Below are 17,415 nucleotides of genomic sequence, written 5' to 3' on the forward strand. Positions count from 1 at the left end.
AACTTGTTCTTAAGGGCTGATAGTGGAGTTTGCTTTCTTTAAGAAAAACAAGCAGGGTATAATGCCACATGCTCATAATCCCAGCACAAAGAAGGAAGAGGCAGCTGGATCTCTGTGAGTTCTAGGGCAGCTAGAGCTACAAAGTGAGACTGGGGGTGGGTGGGGGGGTAGGGAGAGAGAGAGAGAGAGAGAGAGAGAGAGAGAGAGAGAGAGAGAGAGAGAGAGAGAGAGAGAGAGACACGCGTGCGCGCACAGAGAGAGAACAACAAAATGAAGAATATTGACCTCTTCCTTTCTTCAGTCAGAAAGTGATTGACAGATGAGTCTTTGTGGATTGCAGGCTAATAGCATCCTTAGCTATCCATCATATGTCAGGGGACTTTCCCATGCTGTTAACCCAAGAATTGTCATATGTTCTTTGGGAGCAAGCCAGAACCGGGGAGGAATTCAGCAAATTTAGAACCTTCCAGAAAAAGAGCCACTCTTTTATTTCTGATGTCACCCATATTCTTAGATCTCAGGAATTCTCTTAAAATTTAGTTTCTTTATTTGGTTATATCAGAGAGCTATGCAGATATGTCACTAATTTTAGACCATCTCATCACCCCAGGAAGAAATGCTGGTACCCATTAGTTAGTTGGCATTCTCCATCTCCCGTTCCCTGGGAAGCACTAACCTTCCTATCTCCAAGGATTTGCCCTTTCTGGACATCTCGTGTAAGTGGGATCATTATTCATAACCTTTTGTGCCTAGCCTCTTTCATCTAGCATGTTTTCCAGATAATACAGGATACCATGTGTCAGTCTTTAATTCCTATGCAATATTACAAGATACAGACTATAGAGGGTCTTAGTTTTTTTTTCATTTTTTTTTCCATATGAATTTCTGGTTTTCCCAAGCCAGTGAATTTTCTTGGCACGATTGCCAAACATCAATGATCTGTAAAAGATTATCAGTTTTATTTTGTTGGTCCACAGGTACACTCTTACTCCAACTCAACCCAGACCTGATTATTCTGGCCCAATACAAAATACCCTGAGACGGGGAAGTGTTAGCCCCCCCAAACTCTGCTCTTTTTAATGGAGTATTCACTACTCAGAGGCCCTACATCTTCTGTGTGCGGTTAGGATCGCTTGTCAGTTTCTACAGATAAGTCAAATGAGGTTTCATAGAGATTGTGTTAGATCTGCAGATTGATTTGGAGAGTGTTGCCGTTTACACATGTTACATCTCACATTGTACACACATGATATGTTCTGTGTTCTCATTGCTCTGATAAAAATCAGCATCAGGAAGAAAGGATTCATTTTAGATTATGGTTTAAGAAGGGGTACAGCCCATCATGGCAGAGAGGGCATGGAGACAGGAACATGGTGTGGCCAGTTAATTACACTGTATCTACGGATAGGAAGTGGAAACGGCAGGAAGTGGGGCCACACTATAAAACTTCAAGTCAGCCCCTCCTCTTTCCCCATGTCATCCACTAGGAAGGATCAACACATCCTAAGGCATCTACAACCTTCTGAAACAGTGCCACCTGTTGGGGACCTGCTGTTCAAGCACATGAGCCTATGGGGAATACTTCACAATCAGGGCACTGCAGATTCCTTTCTGTTTACTCAAATCATTTCTTTGAAGGGTGGTTTTTAGTGTACAGCCTTACATGTCTTTTATTCAGTACAATCCTACGGATTTTTGCTGGGTTTGATGTATTGTACATGAAATTGTTTTCTTAATTTTGATTTTGATTCTTGATGGTTGGAGTGTAGAAATACAATTCATTCTCCCTTGTTCACCTTCCATTCTGCAGCTTTGATCATCTTGTTTCTTGGTACTAATTACTTTTTATGGATTTGCAATCTTTATTTTTAATACAGACATTCACAGCTATACATTTCTCTCTTGGCCCTGACTTATTTGTAGTCTTCACCTTTTAGTACTTTGTTATTGTTTCTATTTATGATCTCAAACTACTTTCTAGTCTTACGTCATCTCTCTTGTATGATCCATAGATTTTGAATGAGTGTGCTACCTGATAGGCACATACTTGTTTTCACCAACTTCACCAATTTCACTAACTTCACCAACTTCTTTCTGTAGTTGATTTCTAATGTCACAGCACTGTGGCTGGAGAACATACACTGCATGGTTCTGGTGTTACAAAATTCACAGAGATTTCCTTCATGTCCTTGCATTTGGTCTGTCTTGGAGAATGTTTTCTGTACACCTGACATGTGTGTTTTATACTTGTTGGGTGCTATGTTCTAGAGACATCTGTTGAGTCTGGTTTTTAAAGTTTTCTCTTTTTTTCTTTATTTTTATTTTTATTTTTATTTTTGAGGCAAGATCTTAATGTAGCCCAGGCTCTGCTTGAGTTCTCTATATAGCTGAGGAAGGTCTTCCAACTTTACCTCCCCAGTGCTGTGATGATGGCACCACACTGCCTTGTGAAGTCCTGAGGACTGAACTCAGGGCTTGGCATACTAGATTGCCAACCAAACTACATCCCAGCCTTTTTTTTTTTAAATGGTGCTGCTAATGACTTTTATTTCCTTATTGACCTTTAGCCTGTTGTATCTGTCACTGAAAGTGTTGGTGTCTCCTGTTATTTCTGTTAATTTGCCCCGTGTATTTGAGGCTCTTATTTTAGGGCATATAAATTTGTCTCTAAAAGTCGTATTTTGTTCCTAGGAGTATTTATATATATTTTTTTATTAATCTCCTATATTGTCTGGTGTCAGCATACTCACTTCAGTTCTATTGATTTTAGGTAGCTTTGGCTTTGTTTTACTTTGCCTAATTTATTTGTTTGTTTGTTTGTTTGTTTGTTTTGAGATAGGGTCTCACAATGTCACCCTGGCTGGCCTAGAACTCGTGTAGATCAGTCTGGCCTTGAGCACACAGAGCTCTACCAGCCTCTGCCTCCTGAATGCAGAGATTAAAGGTGTGCCCAACCATGCAGTTTCATATTGCTCTTTAAACCTTCCAGGTTTTCAAATGTGCAGCCAGGACCAAGAATTAGTTAAAGTCCAGGCTCAGGACTGCTGTCTTTAAAGGTCAGTTCCAGCTGCTGATGGGATCACAGTGAGGTTATCCGAGGCCTCGTTGACTCATATTAAAGGTATCATAGAAACTTGGATTCTGTCTTAGATATTGTTCTATTGCTGTGAAGATATACCACAACCAAGGCAACTTGCACAAAGAGGCATTTAATTGGGGACTTGCTTACAGTCTTAAAGGATTGGTCCATGATCGTTGTGGGAAGCATGGCATCCCCACCACAGGCAGGAAGGCATGATGCTGAGTGTAACTGAGATCTCACATCTAACCCACAAACTACAAAGAGCAAAAGACTGGAGCAGCATGAACTTTTGAAACCTTAAAGCCCATCCCCTGTGACACACCTTTTCCAACAAGGCCACACCTCCTAATTCTTCCCAAATGGTTCCACTAACTGGAACCTACATTCAAATATATGAGCTTTGGAGGGTTGTTCTCTTCCAAATCTCCACAGATGCCGTCATGAAACTTTTCCTGAACTATATTTGTGGTGCTTTGAAGATCTGTTTTCCTGAAAGAGTTCTTTTCTCTTTATATTATGACCAAAAAAGTCCTCTTGTATGATGATCCTTTTGAGCAGTGGGAGGTGCTGCTTGCCTCCAAGCTCTAAAGACTTGATAGAATCCGCTGTTCCTGAAGGTACCACAATGGACAGTCTCTATGCTCCCAGCAAGCATTGCAGTAACAATCATCAGGACCAGTTCTTGGCTCTCAGGTCCTACTGCCACCATGGACTGTGTTGAGAGAGCGAGGTCACCCATCCAGGGAGCTCGTCCCTCAGAGCTTTTCCCCTTTAAGAAAGAATTTGTTTTGTTGCATGTGTGTGTTCACATGTCTGTTTCCTATCCCAGCGATTCAGACCCACTGTCAGCAAGGTTTCCACTAAGTTGAGAAAAGCCTCAAAGAGTTATCCCACCCATATCATCTGACCCACCTATATCAAAGGTCATTAGTGTATTTTTCCCAGTCTGAAGACAAAGAATCCATACAGAAAACAGTGCTTTTGGTAGGGAAACAAAACAAAACAAAAATAGGTTTCGTTGGAGCCATGGTGGCAAGAGAGGGTGGAGATTCTGAAATTTAACACCTTTTTGTGGTAAAGATGTCTTCCCCCTTCCTCCAACTCCCAACCCCCCCCCCCACACACACACATCCCCACCTGGGAGACAGAAAATGATCCCGAATGGATTCCCTTTTAAGTCTATTCAGCTGTGAAAACTGATTTTCACAAGCCCCCTTACCCAGTGTCCTTTTTCACTTCTCTCTGCCATGCTTTAGGATGCTGCTTTGTCCTGAGCCCATGCACCTTCCCTGCTGGTTCCCCTTTAAGGAGAGAACTGCTCTGTGTGTGTGCACATCTGTTCCCAAATCCAGGGATCCAGGCCCACTGTCAAGAAGGTGTCCACTGAGCAGAGAAAGGCATGGATGGTCTGAGTTCTCCAATCTACCTGTATTAATTATCTTTTAAGACCATTTTTACCTTTCAAGATTCAGAAGCCTGGGCTGGACATGTCTTGGTTCCTGCTTCCAGCATCTGGAATCTTCACTTCAGTACACATACGTACATGCAGGTTTTAAATAGCCAGATAAATAGCCAGAAACCCTTTCAGGCTAGCAAGACTTTTTAATCCCATCGCTGCCTCATTGTTTTGCCTCTTCCCCTTGTCATTCTTGATAAGGGGGCCTCTTGCCTTTTAAAAAGGCAATGCCAGGCACTGAGAGTTGTCTATAGCTTAAATAAGAGCGTGGCTACTAACAGTCCCCAACATCTTACAGACTTGTCTTTCTTCAAATTACCCACAGCCTTCAAAAGTACCAGAGTATTTTTTTTTTGACTTTTAAGACTCATGCTGTGCTTTTGTGTTCATGAAATCTCTTCATAAGAAGCAAATATGGAAAACCCGGCGTTGGTGGTGCACTCCTTTAATCCTAGCACTTGGGAGACAGAGGCGGGCGGATCTCTGAGTTTGATGCCAGCCTGGTCTACAAAGAGTCCAGGACAGCCAAGGCTACACAGAGAAACCCTATCTCAAAAAACCAAAAAGAGAGAGAGAGAGAGAGAGAGAGAGAGAGAGAGAGAGAGAGAGAGAGAGAGAGAGAAGAAACAAATATGGCACCTTGCTTGTCCTTATAAAGACGTCCTCTGGCTCCAGGTTGAGTGCAGGCTCCTACCTACTGTGTCACATTCCCTTCATCCCACCAGCTCTGTGTTCCTCATGTCTTCATTTCTCTCAGGCCTCTGGAACCTGGCCTGACTCTGAGGCACTCTTGCCTGGAGTGTCCTTCTCTCTCCATCTGTATGAACTCACTCCCAGTCTTTCATACCCAGCTGTGCTTTATGAGCCTTCCCCAGGCTGAGCCATACTCTTGAGCTCCTTTGCATTCCTCACATATTGACTGATGTCCATTACTGGTCAACTCTTTAAAAAGATTAATAGATAACGATATGAATAATAAGTAATTGTTGAATAATAACATATGAAACTAATTATAATTCTGTATTTTATTGTAGCTATTATTAATTATACTATAAAATACAATTATAGCAATTATAGCTGTACTGTCTTCCAGAGAAAGTTCTTGGAAGTTGCTGTATTATCTCATTTAGTCCTCACTGTAGCCCAGTGAAGTGAGTCAATATGTCCATGTCTTGATGCAGACGTTGAGGTTCATAGAGGGTAAATGGTGTACCAGCCATTATACAGCCCATGGGATCTGAGCTCAGGCAGGCTCACACTTGTTCTTACATCCCTGCTCTATCTATCAAAAGTCCCTTGGCTTAATTTTCTTGCACCATCCACGCTTGTCATATGTGTGACATAAAGACTGAATGATAACCAGCCTTGGGGGAAAAGACTCAAAATTCTGCTACTTGGGAGGCTGAAGTGGGAAGATTACAGGTTCAAGGTCAGCCCAGTCAATTCAGTTCATGTCCAGTTCCGGCTCCTGTCTCAAGAAAATTAAAAACAAGAACAGTGCAGATAGTGGGGATATAGCTCCTGGTAGAGTGCTTGCCTACCATGCCCCGAGTTCAATTCAAGAGGAGGGAAGGAGGGAGGATGAATCTGTGAGTAAAGCATAGAGCCAGCCATAAGTGAGCTAAGAATGACAGTGGTTCCCTCCTCACCTTTGTCAGGGTGAGCAGCTTATAGAGCCACACACAAGTCAGGGAGCACGAATCCACCCCAGACATCGGGCATATACCAATTCTGTTCAAACAACTGGTGAGGCCTGTAGTACCCCTAATGCACTTTTTATGGTTGGGGACATGGGGTTTGGGGGAGGTGGCATGTCTAGGTCCCAGTGATTATGTCACAGCTGCAATGGAAACACCTTGTGAACCCCCATCCCTTCTGACATCCCAGGCTGGGAACCTCATATCTGAGATATAAGAGGGGTGTTATTTGGGAGGACTTTTCTATTAGTGAATCTTCTGGCAATGCTGTTTCAGACGTATTTTCTTTCCATATTTATATTCTAGTTAGCTTGCATCTGCTGCCCTTTCTCTCACATCTCAAGCAGCCGATATGCTTTTTTAGGGACAAGTAATACATGACCATGTGTGATCAATAGAACTTGGAGTTCGTTCCAGCCTTCACGTGGAGTTGAGCCACTGTGACAAGCAGAGGGCTTTTTCCCCCCTTAGGCAGTGATGATTTGCACAGGCTTCCAGGCTCTGGGCTGTTATCACCCTCTTTTGAGACCTCAGTTGACAGGCTCCCCTTCCCCAGACTTCTAACAGAACCTGCGCCCACTGTTTTTGTGTTTCTTTCTTTGCTTTCTTGCCCACCAACCAGGAAGTCATTTTTGACTTTGAAATGGAACCACAGTTTGGCATTTTAGAAGGCGAGCTGAGGGACCCAATCGAGTGGCAATTTCAGACCCATTGCTTTTTAAAGTTTCAGCCGGTAATGGCTGAATGCGTGTGTTCACCTTGGGAGGTGTTCATAATGATTTAAATTGCCTGGATTTTGTAATTTGGTTTCTTTCTAATTTATACTTTTGTGTAGCATTTATTCGATAACATTACAATGAACTGAATTACAACTGGTTTACAATATTTTTCTTAAGAGAAATGTTTTTTTTATTCATTTATTACAAGTGTGTGCTGGAGAGAGAGGCGGGGTGGGGTGGAGTGGGGAGGGGTGGGGTGGGGTGGGGAGGGGTGGGGTGGGAGCTAGAGAGAGCTCACTGGCTGTCACGACAACTTTCGGGACTTTGTTCTTTCTTTTCTCTTCGGGTTCTGGGGCTTCAATCTCAGGTCATTAGACCTCCATGGCAAGTTCTTTTGCCCACTGAGCCATCTTGTCAGCCCTAAGACAGTTCTTAGCTGAAGAAAAAAGATTGGAAGTATATTTCCTGCTGGAAGCAGCACACCCTTGTGACCTTCTCAGTTCTCTTCTGTTTCCACACTGTTCTGACTTGCAGGCCCTGGCACACGCTCTTCCATTTCCTTGGAACATTTTTCATTTCATAATCCTACAGGCACTAGATAGACTTGTCTGGATAGACGTGGCCTGTCTGTCCCTTGTGGGTCCTCATCCGTCCCAGGGTAGAGCAGTCTGTGTACCTCAATGTGAGCAGAATGCATGGCTGAGAAGGTAGGCAGCCTGAACTGCTGCATGGGTTTCCTTCTTGATTCCATGTCGGGTACCACAGCCCTGTGCCTGCCCTGAAGCCTTCTACAGCATCAGCCTCCAGAGAACTGAGGTTAGCTCCCTCTTGAGGACACTTTTTGAATTGAAGAACAGCCTCTGTCCCCACCTCCCAAAGCCTTCCTTCTGCACTGTTCACCACACAGATATCTTTGCCTGACAGAGAGCTGGAGGCTCAAGGATGGTTTTTTATTTGCCAACAATGGGTCAGATTCTCACCCCCCTTTGCCCTTCATTTAAACCTATTTTGTATCATGCACAGGTAAAGTACAAAATAGTAAAAATTGATATATTTCAAACTCTAAAAGGGCCATTTTGCTAAGACAACAACCAGGTATATATGAGCCTACAGCTTTTGTGTTTAAGGGAGAATGATTTTTCTTGTTATTGGAATAGGGAAGCTCACAGGCGGTCCTGTAGTTTGCTTGCGGATACTCTCCTCACAGTTACTCTTATATCTAAGATGCCAGTGTTAGACTTGACTTGGAACAGAACAGGCCCTGCACTGTCTTCATGGCTGTAACTTTTGGAATGGTATTTTGTTGTGTGGTGATAGTACCAGGAAGAGCAGAATGGTGTGGTCACCTGCTCTGTGCATATGAGACAGAAATAGAATCTGGCAAAGTAGGATTGTATCAGTCTGTTTGGCGGTACTTTATGAAAGAAAGATGTTTATTTTGAAACGCCTCTGGTCCTAGAGGAGTCATAAACAGCAATAACGTTGTGTCTGTCAGAGCCCTGACATGGCCTAGGACATCACATGGTAAGAGACAGGGAGACACATGCATGTGCTTCTACTGGTCTCTCCCTCTCTTTTTAATGTAGCCAGGATTTAGTCATGGCGTCTCTATCCTGAAGACTTTATTAATCGTAGTCATCTCCCAAAGGACTCGTCTGTAAACATGACACTCAGATTAAGTTCTTGCCTCAACATAGAGATGAAATGTCAGCACAAGAGATCTAGGGAGGGGTGGTCTCTATTCAGTTCCCAACGGTAGCAAGGTTGTGCCCATTGAAATGTTTGCCTGTGCTTAATGAAAATACAGGCTCTCTGAGGGGAGTCCCATCCTCTGGTGAATCTGCTGCCAGTGGCCTGCAAAACTGCATGGGGAAGACAGGGCTTCTGAGCGGCCAGCCCCGGGAGAGAGCACCTGCACCCGTAGCCCTCTGAGACAGAGAGGAGTGTGCAGCCTAGAGACAGAGACTCTGTATCTGCCGGAGGGCTGTGCAGACCAGGAAACCCATCCTAGCAAAGACTAATGTTCCATGCCAAGTGCAGATTTAGGAAGATGAAAGAAGTGGCATGGTTTCCTTGACTGGATGGGACTGTCTCCTTCTCTGCAGGATAATGAAATATTCAGAGGCTGAAATGGAAGGAGACAGAGAGGGGTGAAGAATAGTAGACTGGCGCAAGAGTTTGGGACGCCCTTAACATAAATCCACACGAACTGTGCTTTCCTCTCATCTGTCGCAGGCAGCAGCCTTTTCTTGCAGCCATCTTTGTCCCCAGAGGACATCAGGTGATAAGCTAAAGGACACCAGAATCTCCATTATCCATCGCCTTGGACTCAGCAGCTGTATATCAATGAGATATTATACAGTAGGAAATGACTGGATCCGTGTGGGTGTGCATTGTTATTAAAAGCACCATGAGTGTCTTGTCGGTAACCGACCCTCTCTGACTTATAGGCCACACAGAGGCAGTGAAATCCTACTCCGCCATTAAGAATGCTGTGGTGGCTGGGTTGATGGCTCAGTCAGCAAAGTGCTTGCTGCATAGGCGTTGAGGACCTGAGTTTGATCCCCACCACCCATGTAAAAATGGGGCAGTGTTTTATACCTGAAGCCCCCCCCCCCCACTGAAGACTGGGGAGCCAGACACAGGAGGATCCCTTGAGGCCATTGACCACCCAGTCTTACTCAACCATCAAACTTGCAGTTCAGTGAGTGGCCCTGCCTTAGAAAATAGTTGAAGAGTGATTGAGGAAGACACCCCCTCTCAACCTCTGGCCTCCACATGCACTCACATACATGTATACATGCAGGCACTCTCCCCTGAAACATACACACACACACACACATACAATAAGATGCTTTGAGTCAGTAGTGACTGATAATATGTTTAGGGTCAGAAGTGGGTTTCAGAGCAGCATGCGTTTTGTGTGCATTTGCATAACAGCTGCATCCTGGGACCCACTTGTTAATTCTGTCAGTTACTTTGGTCAGTTCAGTGGCTCACACACTGGGTACCTTTTCTGGGCAGTGGACAAGACAGTCGTTTGGCATTCTGTGATTCACAGTGCTATGGTTGGTGTAGCAACGTTTCCTATGAGCTCAGGAGCGACGCAGAATACCCAGCTTCACTCCAGAAGCTGCGCTATCAGGATTTGACCCACTGACCCACTTACATAAGCATGGCTGTTTTTACGGCTATTACAGTGAGTATGCTTTGTCCTCTGTGGGCTCGTGTGTTTGAATACCTGGTCCTCAGCTAGCAGTGAGGCTATAGGACCTGTCTGGCAGAGATGGGTCTTTGGGGGTTTCTAGTCTGGCCCTGCTTTGACTTGTTGTCCTGATGCTAGGTTGCACTCTCGGCAGCGTGAGCTAACCCACACCCACTCCCATGCCCTCCGTTCCTGATGGACTTTTGGAAGGTTCCTGAAACTGTGACCCAAGGAGATCACTTCTCCTTCATGCTGCTTCTGCCAGATGTTTGGCCACAGCAACAAGAAGGGTGGCTGATGTGGAATCGCATGGCACTCTGTCCTGCGTGGAGGCAATCGGTGGTGATGCTCACATCCTCCTTTATGTACCTCTCTGCTGTTGATCTCCTTCACAGTGAGCTCAGCAAGGATGGGAGCATTACAGAGGAGCTTGTGGCTCCTTCTGGCTCTTTGGCCTGTCTTGGCCGGTGCTGGCAGGATCCAGGGGCAGATGTCGGAGGGCCAGCGGCTGTTCCTCATTTGGCCAAGCACAGAGGTGAAGTGGGAACCTCCTGGATACCCATAGCTTGGGCTGGGGTTGTAGCCACCACCTGAGGGTGTGGCAGGTCTGCTTGGCCAAGTTCACAGCTGTTGTGGACCAACTGAGTGATGACTGAGGCAGGACCTCACTGTGTTATTCAGGCTGGCTTCAAACTTGCTGTCTTCCTGCCTCTGCCTTCTCAATGCTGGCATTACAGGTATATGTCACCACACCGGGCTTCTACCCCAGCTGTTGTGTGCTATGGTCACCTGGGGAGACCCGGGCCATCAGTTGTAAATGATGGGCCTGTATCATCTGAGGGTTGGCAGCCCCCAGTGCTCTCTGGGCAAATTGAGAGTCTCAGGCTTGCAGTCTACTGAAGAGCCTTCTGTCCGGGCCTGGAACATTCTGTCATATGGAAGAAGGGCTTTCGGTTTCCTGGTTCTCTTGCTTTTGTTCTTCATTGAGTCTGAACTCTGGTAAGATGTGGCCCTGTGGCAGCTGCCTGTGGCATAGCACAGCAGAGCTGAAAGAGGCTGGGTTCTGTAGACGAATCAGGCACAAGACCAAATTCACCCAACAAGAGCTGCCTGACTTTGGGCAGGTTTGATGTCTTATTTGGGCTTGAGTGTTCACATACGCGAGACCTGAGAACTAAATATTAGGCAGACCCGTGCGTCCTCTGTGATCTGGACTTACCAGTTGGTGTCACCATACCATTTCCTGGTACCCTATAGTTCTTACACATCTCCCAGAGACCTGTGTCTCTGACCTTTCATTCACCTGTAACACTGGTAAAATAGGAAGATAAGGGTGACTCACAGAACAGGCAGACCAGGTTTGCACCCATCCTTCAGGATGAAGAAGAGCTGCTTATTCCGAGGCTGGGGGATACCTTCCTGTTGCCACAGCTGCCTCAGTTATGGTGACCGAGGAGGCATCCTTCCAGAGGGATCAGCCTCAGTTGTGTGTCTCATTACCCATTACAGGGACCATATAATTGCTTGTCTCTAATCCACCCTTGGTTCTGCTGCTCCCTGTGTGGCCACCAGCTTTGTTGTGTGACTATTTCTAAGGAGGCAGGAACAAACGTTTGTTCATGCCAGGCACAGGGGACACTAATGACAGACCGAAGAAATGATTTCACCCCAACCTAGCTTTGTGACCAGTGGGTTTACTGTAGATGACAGGAACACGCGTGACTCAAAGCCTTGCCCACCACATCATGGCTGACAACTCCCAAAAGCACATCCATTGACCTCCTTGCATAACTTGCAGGCAGCTCCACTGAAAGTCTCTCCCTTAGCAGCTGCTCACTTTTCTCTATAACCTTGAGGAGGGGTTGCAAGTTTGTGAGCCTTCTTGAGCCTCCAATATTTGTTAGTTTTCTGCGTCTTCCAAGCCTCCCTCCTCCCTCCAAAGGACATAGCCACACAGCAGCTTCTGTCAGGCGCTTCGTCACAGTGATAAGCAAAGCAGGTATTGTCATTGTCTCCACTCAAGCTTTTATGTTGACATCTCCATCTTGCATGACCCCCAGGAAGCAGGTTTTGCTGACGAAGAAACTGGAGCCCAGCAATATTCAGAAACGTGTCTAAAGTCATCAAAATGGAGTCTGGGTTTGAGCCCAGAACTCTTTTGTGATTGTGCTTTGTTTGTGAAGAACTCACGAACGCCATTACAGAAAGTCGGGGCTGAGTAAAGACTGTGTAGACTTTTAGAATGTGACTCACTAGGCCTTACACCCTGCTGACTAGGAGTCTGCTGCCCCCTGAATTGGCATCAGATGGATAGTGCGAGCATGCAGGTAATTTACTGGTTATTTGTTCCAAAGAAATAGCCTTTCCTTCTTGGAGGAATGTAGGTCCAGCATCTCAGACAGGAGGCCGGAGGGACGCTCGGTGAGGCTGCTACCGGCACTTAGCCATAGATCTCCTCTTCTGTCTCCTAATCGACACTTGGAGCAGACAGCACCATTAGCTAGAAAGAGCATCACCCCCCAGGGCGACTGGGCCTAGCAGGACAGTAAATCAAGTCCAAGTTACAACTGTTTCTGTTCAAACAGTTTGTACAGCAGGTGTGCGAAATGAATTTCTTTTAGCGCAGGAGTCTGGCTTCTGTTGGGAGAAGGGACAGCCTTTGACAGAGAGGCATGCCGTTAGGCTGATTGAGGTCATGGCCTCTGGAGCCCGCATGCCTAGGCCTCCACTCAGTACCAGATTTCCCAGCTGTGTGAACCTGAGCAAGTCACTTTGTCCTCAAAGCAGGGATAGAAGCTGCCCCCCTCATAACCCTGTACATCAGGACTCGTGAAGACCCTCCCAGGGTCATCATTTCCTATAAGGGCATCTCCAGGACCGTGACTTTTTAGATTAAAAGGATGCAATGCAAATCCAATGTAGGCAAAATATCATGGCAGTGGTACCCAGAAAGGCTCAAACTTTGGTTCCCAGAGTTCTCTCTTACGACACTCCTACAGGATGCACTCAAGCATGTGTGAAGGACCGCCCACCAGGCAAGCTCATTTCAGACTCAGCACCCAGCAACTTTTCCGGTTCTGTGATACAATACCCTGACAAACCCTACTTAAGGAAGGGCTTGTTTTGGCTCATGGTTGCAAGGTGCTGTCCCTCGTTTTGGGGAAATCATGGCGGCAGAAGCTTGAGGCCAGTGATGACGTCGCATCTGTGGTCAGCAAACAGAGATGGTTTTCTCTGCTTAGCTCTTGCTTGCATGTGTCTTGCAATTAGGGTATGTTTTCCCACCTGACCTAGATTCTCCCTTACAGACGCGTTCAGAGGCTTGTCTCCTAGGTGAATTTAGACTGTTTCAGGTTGACAGTCACTATTAACCATCACAAGCACCCGCTGTTTACATGTTCCCAGACTCCAGACTCAAGGGAAAAGCAAATGTTAGCACAGACTAAACTGGGCAATTAGTATTCACTTTTCGCAAACCACGTTCCCAAACTCGAGCCAAGCAAGATAGGATCCTGCAAGCAGGTCTTTGGGAAGGTACAGTCCTGAGAGTGTCACGTTCGCTTTTCTGCATGCTATCCCACTGAGTGGCTGCTGGGTAAATTAAATGAGAAAATCTGTGCAAAGCACTTGGCACTCAGCCTAGTGTGGCAAGGACTCGCTAAATACCAACAACAGCTGCTTTGATATCCACGGAATGCATTTTGACTGGCTCTTTAGCTTCTGAAGAAGAAAGCACTGTATCCACCTGTATCCACCATCCAGCCCTGTATCTGCCATGCATACGCTCGCCCACTCACCTGTATCTCTTCCTCGGTCTTGCACCTGCTGTAATATGCAGTCTGTACCTAGCTTCCTCCAGGAGTACTGCATATGTGTGTGTGTGCTGAGGGAGTGTGTGTGTGTGTGTGTGTGTGTGTGTGTGTGTGTGTGTATGCTGGTACTTGTTGTATTCTAGAGTGTGGAGGTCAGAGATCAGGAGCCATCCACCTTGGTTTTGAGGCAGGGTCTCTTACTGGGACAAGTAGGCTAGCTGGCCACTGAGCCCCAGGGACTTATCCAACCCTTCTTCCCCAGTGCTGGCATTCTGGAGCACGCTACCATAGTCAGGTGTTTTTGTTTTTGTTTTGTTTTGTTTTTTGCATACTTTCTGGGGATCAAACTCAGGTCCTCATGTTTGTGTGGCATGCATTTTGCTGACTGAGCCATCTCCCACTTTTGAAGCAGTATAGTTGGGTGTAGGTATACATGCTGGCTGTATATTTGTCGAGCGATGGTGGTATCAGTTCCTCGGGGACTTCATGCTAAGCTGGAAGAACTCATTGATACATTCAGAGTGAGTGGGACAAGGAGGCTGTGGCCAGAGAACTTCGTCTCTTGATGGCGCTCTGTGTCTCTTTTCCTTCTGCAGCCAAAGTGAAATCGAAGTGTGGCCCGACCTTCTTCCCTTGTGCCAGCGGCATCCACTGCATCATTGGCCGCTTCCGCTGCAATGGATTTGAGGACTGTCCGGATGGCAGCGATGAGGAGAACTGCAGTAAGTTCCGGGCACTCGGGCACAGTGACCTTTGCTCTCTCCTGCCATCTGGACTCTCCCTCTGTGCTTTGCACAGCCAGATGCTTGGGCACCCCTGCTGTCCCTCATATCTTCTTTAGCATTTCCAGGGGTGTGACTCTTGTTAGTTCTCAGCTATTGTTTGTAGAGGGCCATCATAAGGCCACTGCATCTAATCAGCTCAGACAGGCCCTCTGCAGGTCCAGGGGTGAGCAGATGAGGAGCCTTAGTTAGGGAGGTACATTAGCTGCTCCAGGGCCACATAGCTCCTTTATACCTCATTGACTCACTGTCTCAACACACCATATTTTTTACACTTGCTTGCTTCCCTTCTTTAAATACTTTAAATCCTTGCTTTGCTCATTATAGTGTATGAGAGTTGAAAGATGGCCCAGCAGTTAAGAGAACTTGTTCTTACAGAGGACCCAGGTTAAGTTCCCAGCACCCACACAGGGTCCCACAGCCATTCTTAACTCCTGTGACATGCTCTTCTGAACTCCAAGGGCATCATGTTTGCATGTGGACACATACTTATATGCAGGCAAAGCACTTGTATACATTTAAGAAATATTTGAAAATAAGTTCTTGAAAAAATTCCTTAACTTAAAAAGATTTTTTAACTTAAAATAGTTAAAATTATCCTTGACCCTGACCACTGTGTTTTTGACTTACTATATAATATTCTGTATCAACCTTCAAAAGTAAAGACAGACAGACAGACAGACAGACACACACACACACACACACACACACACAGAGGGGGTGGGGGGAGGGAAGGCATGTTCACTTTGCCTCTTATCAGTCTTGCTGCTGGGTTTAACCCCTCTCTTGTCTGAATATATGGAGTCATGTTCAGTGTTTCTGGAGCCATGGTGACTTCACACATTGCAGTGTCCGGGTTGGAAAGGTCATATCAGCTTGTTCTCAACTTCCTACTGTCATGGAATTGTGTGTGTGTGTGTGTGTGCACGCGTGTGTCCATGTACCTACAGTTAACCCAATGACAATGAAATACACGTGTAACCCATTCTAGGATGAACATTCCACTTAGCTGGGCCATCCTTGTTACTTGCCCCTGTAAGATATACATGTGTGGACTTTGGCCTTTAATCTCTATGTGAGTAAATGATAATCCATTCCAGATTACATCAGAGGGTAGTGTAAGCCAATGGTTTCCTCTCCTCAAAGAATACAGCTCATGGAAGAATAGTAGAGTTGAGTCTACATCTCCATCTGGAAACCTTGTTGCTCAGTGGACTTAGGTAATAATCGCCAGTGAAAACCCCCGGGTGAGAATTTTGGTGTGGAGCTGTCCAATGCCTGACAGGTCAGACTGAAGGAGTCCCCCACTCAGAATGGAATGGAGAGACCTTGGTTTGCAGGTCTCTCCCTGTTTCAGATAACTGCCACTCTTCAGTCATTGAAACTCGCGATGTTTTGCTTTTTGTTTTAATTTTTCAACTCTAAAGGGCTCCAGGGAAGATGCAGTGTCTACCCAGATAGGCCCTGCTGCAGTTGCTCTTCCCTCAGCCCTGTGTTCTAAGGCTCATCCCGTGAAGCTTTTTAAAGAAGCATCTGTGTGTGCCTTTGTATGTGTGTGTGTCTGTGTGTGTGTGCGTCTGTGTCTGTGTTTGTGTACACAGATGCCCAGTGGAGGCCAGAAGAAGTAATCACATCTGGAATTGGAGTTACAGGTGACTGTGAGCTGCCCATCATGGGTGTTGGGAACTAAACCCAGTCCTATGTGAGAGGAGTATGTGCTTGGAACCCGTGGCCTCTCTCCAGCCTCAGCAGTGCTGTTTAAAGCAGGGTTGAGATGACGCATGCTCTCAGTTTTCACTCAGCCAAGGATGTCTTTGTTTCACGCTCATTCCTGAAGGCGTTTTTATGCTGTGTGGTATTTGGGACTGACAGTTCTTTTTCCTCTGAGCACTTTAAATGTGCCACTTCCTTCCAGCTTCTCTGGCTTCCAAAGGGAAAGTCACAGCCACTTGATTTGTCTCCCTCTAGAGTCAGCCTCGCTTTTCTCTGGCTGCCTTTAAGAGCATTTTGTCTTTAGTTCTCAGTCTTTAGATCTTGGGTTTGGGCATCTGTGGGTAGATTTTTTTAATTATTTTTTTATTTTACTTTATCCTCTTTAGGGTTTTCTGAATCTAGGTTTTGATTTTTGCCATACTTGCTACATTTCCAGCTATCATTTCCTCAAATGTCTTCCAGTGATGGCCTCTTTCCTCATGAGAGTGAAGTGACAAGAGCGTCAGCTTTCTAGCCTCTGTCCCCTGAGTCCCTGAGGCTCAGGCATCTGTTCCTTGATGTTGGGAAGGGGTACTTCCTGCTACTCTGTCTTCAGATTGTCCAGTTCCTCCTTTGTCATCGTTATACTGCTTTTCCCGCTTACCAGCTGCTGTGTTTCGCTTTGTTTTAGTGTGTTACTATAGTTTTTTATTTCTAAAAATTCCTTTTGGTTTTTTCCTGTCTTCTGTTTCTTTGCTGAGACTTTCCACTTTTACAGTTGTTTCCACAGTGCTTGTGATCGCTTGTGAGAGTGTAAGCCATCGATTACATTTCTGTCATCCGGTTTCAGTACCTGCGCACCTTTATATTAACGTCTGTCTGGTTGCTGTCTTTTCCCACATGTGCGGAGACTTTCCTGTTTCTCTATATGACAACTGATTGCTGTTTTTGTTCTGGCATTTTGTTTTGT

At 45.7% G+C, this 17,415-nt stretch overlaps 1 protein-coding gene across 2 annotated transcripts in view; it reads left to right on the plus strand.

Annotated features, from left to right (window-relative positions):
* Nucleotides 1-17,415, plus strand: part of LDLRAD3 (low density lipoprotein receptor class A domain containing 3) — a 241,688-nt gene that overhangs the window by 104,387 nt on the left and 119,886 nt on the right. For both annotated transcript variants that reach the window (XM_084775945.1, XM_084775946.1), the window contains exon 3: nucleotides 14,568-14,693. In XM_084775945.1, the coding sequence (XP_084632071.1) occupies nucleotides 14,568-14,693 (126 nt within the window). The remainder of the gene's footprint in view (nucleotides 1-14,567; nucleotides 14,694-17,415) is intronic.

This window comes from Acomys minous, assembly GCF_964271855.1.
Source record: "Acomys minous genome assembly, chromosome: 3".
Taxonomy (NCBI): domain Eukaryota; kingdom Metazoa; phylum Chordata; class Mammalia; order Rodentia; family Muridae; genus Acomys; species Acomys minous.